This window comes from Bos indicus x Bos taurus, chromosome 7, assembly GCF_003369695.1.
Source record: "Bos indicus x Bos taurus breed Angus x Brahman F1 hybrid chromosome 7, Bos_hybrid_MaternalHap_v2.0, whole genome shotgun sequence".
Classification (NCBI taxonomy): domain Eukaryota; kingdom Metazoa; phylum Chordata; class Mammalia; order Artiodactyla; family Bovidae; genus Bos; species Bos indicus x Bos taurus.
Genome location: NC_040082.1, coordinates 24,394,741 through 24,398,548, shown reverse-complemented (window position 1 = coordinate 24,398,548; position 3,808 = coordinate 24,394,741). Strand labels below are relative to the sequence as shown.

The window sequence follows — 3,808 nt, the reverse complement described above, 5'->3', positions numbered from 1 at the left end:
GCAGCAGCAACCATATCATATAATAATGATTCTGTATTTATTTTTTAATATTTTCATTGAAGTATAGTTGATGTATAATATTATGTTATAGATGTATGATATAGTGATTCACAAATTGAAAAGTTGCACTCCATTTATAATTATTATAAAATGCTGTATTCCCCACATTGTACAATATATCCTTGTAGCATATTTTATACCTGATAGTTTATACCTCTTGATCCCTGACTCCTGGGTTGCCTCCCTTCCCTTTGCTCATCTTCCTGGTAACCAATAATGTGTTCTCTATATCTGTGAGTCTAGTTCTTTTTTTGTTATATTCACTAGTTTGTTGTATTTTTTAGGTTTCACGTATAAGTGGTATTATACAGTGTTTGCCATTGTCTGACTTACTGACTTTGCATGATGCCCTCCAAGTCCATCCATGCTGATAAAGGTGATGTTTTGTTTTTTTATGGCTGAATAGTATTCCATCTTCTTTATCCATTCATCTGTTGATGGACAGATGGACTTAGGTTACTTCCATATCTTGGCAATTTTAAATAATCCTGCTATGAACATTGGTCGGTGGGGGCTGGCCGGGGGGCCTTCCTTGGTGGTTCAGTGATAAAGAATCTGTCTGTCAATGCAGGAGACGGGGGTTCGATCCCAGGGTCAAGAAGATCTCCTGGAGAAGGAAATGGCAATCCACTCTAGTATTCTTGTCTTGGAAACCCTATGAACATAGGAGCTTGGTGAGCTACAGTCCATGGGGTCGCAGAGTCAGATATGACTCAGAAACTAAAGAACAACAAAAACATGAACACTGGAGTACCTGTATCTTTTCAAATTAATGTTGTTTGTTTGTTTGTTTGTATGCACCTGCAGGAGTGGAACTGCTGACTCATACGGCAGTTCTACTTCTTTTAGTTTTTTGAAAGACCACCATATTATTTTCCACAGTGACTGCACCTATTTATATTCCCACCAACAGTGTATGAGGATGCTGTTTTCTCCACATTCTTGCCAACATTTATTATTTGTGTTCTCTTTGATGATAGCTATTTTGACAAGTGCAAGGTAAGATCTCATTGTGGTTTTGATTAGCATTTCCTGATGAATAGCAATGCTGATAACCATACACAGCTGACTATAAAAATTTTATTTGCAAAAATATTTATGTATTTGTTTTAATACCAGCTTATAGCCCCAATTTCCATTAAAATAAAGTTATCAGGATGATTGAGAAGGCTCCCCAATCTTTATATTTAAGTATTGTAATTATAATTATTTTATAGGATAGAAGGATTGGAGGGGCCTTATCAAGGAAAAAGATATGATGTGACATACACAAGTTTTATTGGGCTGTAGTTGGACAGAGCTACTTAACAGCAGCATGAGATTATCAAGAGGTACATGATGATGACAACAAGGTAACTCTTGGGAGAGAGGGGATAGCAGAGAGAGCAAACCTGTCGAGGTGTGCTGCTCAGCAGCAGGGCGAGGAGTCTCTGAGAGTCAGAGGATTCCAGTGGGCCAGGGAGCTTGTAGTGTTAGTGTTAATTACTCAGTCGTGTCTGACTCTTTGCGACCCCATGGACTGTGGCCCGTCAGGCTCCTCTGTCCACGGGATTCTCCAGGCAAGAATACTGGAGTGGGTTGCCATTCCCTTCTCCAATAGCAACTTGATGTCTATTTTAGCAATGACCAGCAGAAGTGAGGTAAGTTTCCTCAGTGAAGTATGCAGAGCAGGCAGATTCTAATTAGCTAAAAATCTACTTTAGGGGCTACTTTAAAAATAATTGGATGCCTAAAATTCTAAGTTTGGCACTGACAGGCTTTTGAACCACCATGTCTCAACCTGAAGTGAGGAAATAAACAACCCAGGGCCACTACACAATGGCCAACTGTGGCTCTTTTATATAACAACTATAGTGTAGTATATATTTCAGTTCAGTTCAGTTCAGTCACTCAGTCGTGTCTGACTCTTTTCGACCTCATGAATCGCAGCACACCAGGCCTCCTTGTCCATCACCAACTCCCAGAGTTCACTCAGACTCACGTCCATCGAGTCAGTGATGCCATCCAGCCATCTCATCCTCTGTTGTCCCCTTCTCCTCCTGCCCCCAATCCCTCCCAGCATCAGTCTTTTCCAATGAGTCAACTCTTCACATGAGGTAGCCAAAGTACTGGAGTTTCAGCTTTAGCATCAGTCCTTCCAAAGAACACCCAGGGCTGATCTCTTTCAGAATGGAATGGTTGGATCTCCTTGCAGTCCAAGGGACTCTCAAGAGTCTTCTCCAACACCACAGTTAAAAAGCATCAATACTTCGACGCTCAGCCTTCTTCACAGTCCAACTCTCACATCCATACATGACCACTGGAAAAACCATAGCCTTGACTAGATGGACCTTTGTTGGCAAAGTAATGTCTCTGCTTTTCAACATGCTATCTAGATTGGTCATAACTTTCCTTCTTGAGATGCGCCACGGCTTCGGTAGCGACCGCCTCTCTACGCGGGTGTGAGCTTCGCCAGCCCCTCCCCCAGGAGACCGTTGCAGTCGGCCAGCCCCTGCTCCTTGGTAACCATGTGTGACCGAAAGGCCGTAATCAAGAATGCCGATATGTCGGAGGAGATGCAACAGGACTCGGTGGAGTGTGCTACTCAGGCATTGGAAAAGTATAATATAGAGAAGGACATTGCGGCCCATATCAAGAAGGAGTTTGACAAGAAGTACAACCCCACCTGGCACTGCATCGTGGGGAGGAACTTCGGTAGTTATGTGACACATGAAACCAAACACTTCATCTACTTCTACCTGGGCCAAGTGGCCATTCTCCTGTTCAAATCTGGTTAAAAGCATGGACTGTGCCACACACCCAGTGATCCATCCAAAAACAAGGACTGCAGCCTAAATTCCAAATACCAGAGACTGAAGTCTTCAGCCTTGCCTAAGGGAACATCTCCATCTTTGAACCTTTGTTGTGTTTTGTACAGGGCATTCTCTGTACTAGTTTGTGGTTATAAAGCAATTAGTAAAACAGCTTACATTTGTATTTATTTTCTATTCCATACCTCTCTGCCCCATGTTTTTTCTCTTCAAAATCCATTCCTTTAAAGAAATAAATCTGTTGAAGTGTGCGTTAAAAAAAAAAAAAAAAGAAACTTCAGAGCATATATCTGAAGCTCAGCTAGAAATCAGTAGGCGGAAAAGCCAGAATGCTGGATCACCTGTGCTCAACCTGACATCTCTACCAGCCTATTTCAAGAGCTCTTGTGTGGCTCAGAAAAGAAATCAAGGTCCACATTTCACAGGATCCCCTATTTGGTTCTATCGAAGGTTAGAGTTTTCCAGTGAGAGGTACTGTCATGAAATTTTGAAAGCCGGAGAATCTGGATTTGTTGAGACAAGTACAGTCAGTTGCATGAACACATCTGCGTTTCATGGCAGCTTCCTGGCAAGTTCTGGCAAACCATCCACTTCACAAATGCAGACTGAAAGAACGAGTGAAAGCTTCCCAGAGTTTCTACAGCAGTAAAGCTGCTCCAGGCACACTGAGGACCATCCATTTTGATATGTTAGACTGAGTTCTTTGATAGAAGCTTTCCTGACATTTGTTCCCTCAGCTCCTCTAACAATTGTTTTAACCTGTTCTTTCCTTTTGTAGTCCTTTCTGTTCAAATCATAGGGAATGAATAATTAAGTGAATAATCTCAGACAATTCCATTGTCTTTGTCTACCTCCAGTTCTCAAGTGCAGATAAAAAGCAAGGTGAAAGACCTCACATAATTACATTTATGTCGACCACATTTTGTTTAGTCGCTAAA

At 41.7% G+C, this 3,808-nt stretch overlaps 1 protein-coding gene across 1 annotated transcript; it reads left to right on the top strand.

Annotated features, from left to right (window-relative positions):
* The first annotated feature begins 2,455 nt into the window (after window positions 1–2,455).
* Window positions 2,456–3,121, top strand: LOC113895027 (dynein light chain 1, cytoplasmic). The gene has a single exon (XM_027545669.1). It carries the CDS (start codon window positions 2,568–2,570, stop codon window positions 2,835–2,837), a length of 270 nt encoding a protein of 89 aa, XP_027401470.1. The 5' UTR covers window positions 2,456–2,567; the 3' UTR covers window positions 2,838–3,121.
* The last annotated feature ends 687 nt before the right edge of the window (window positions 3,122–3,808 follow it).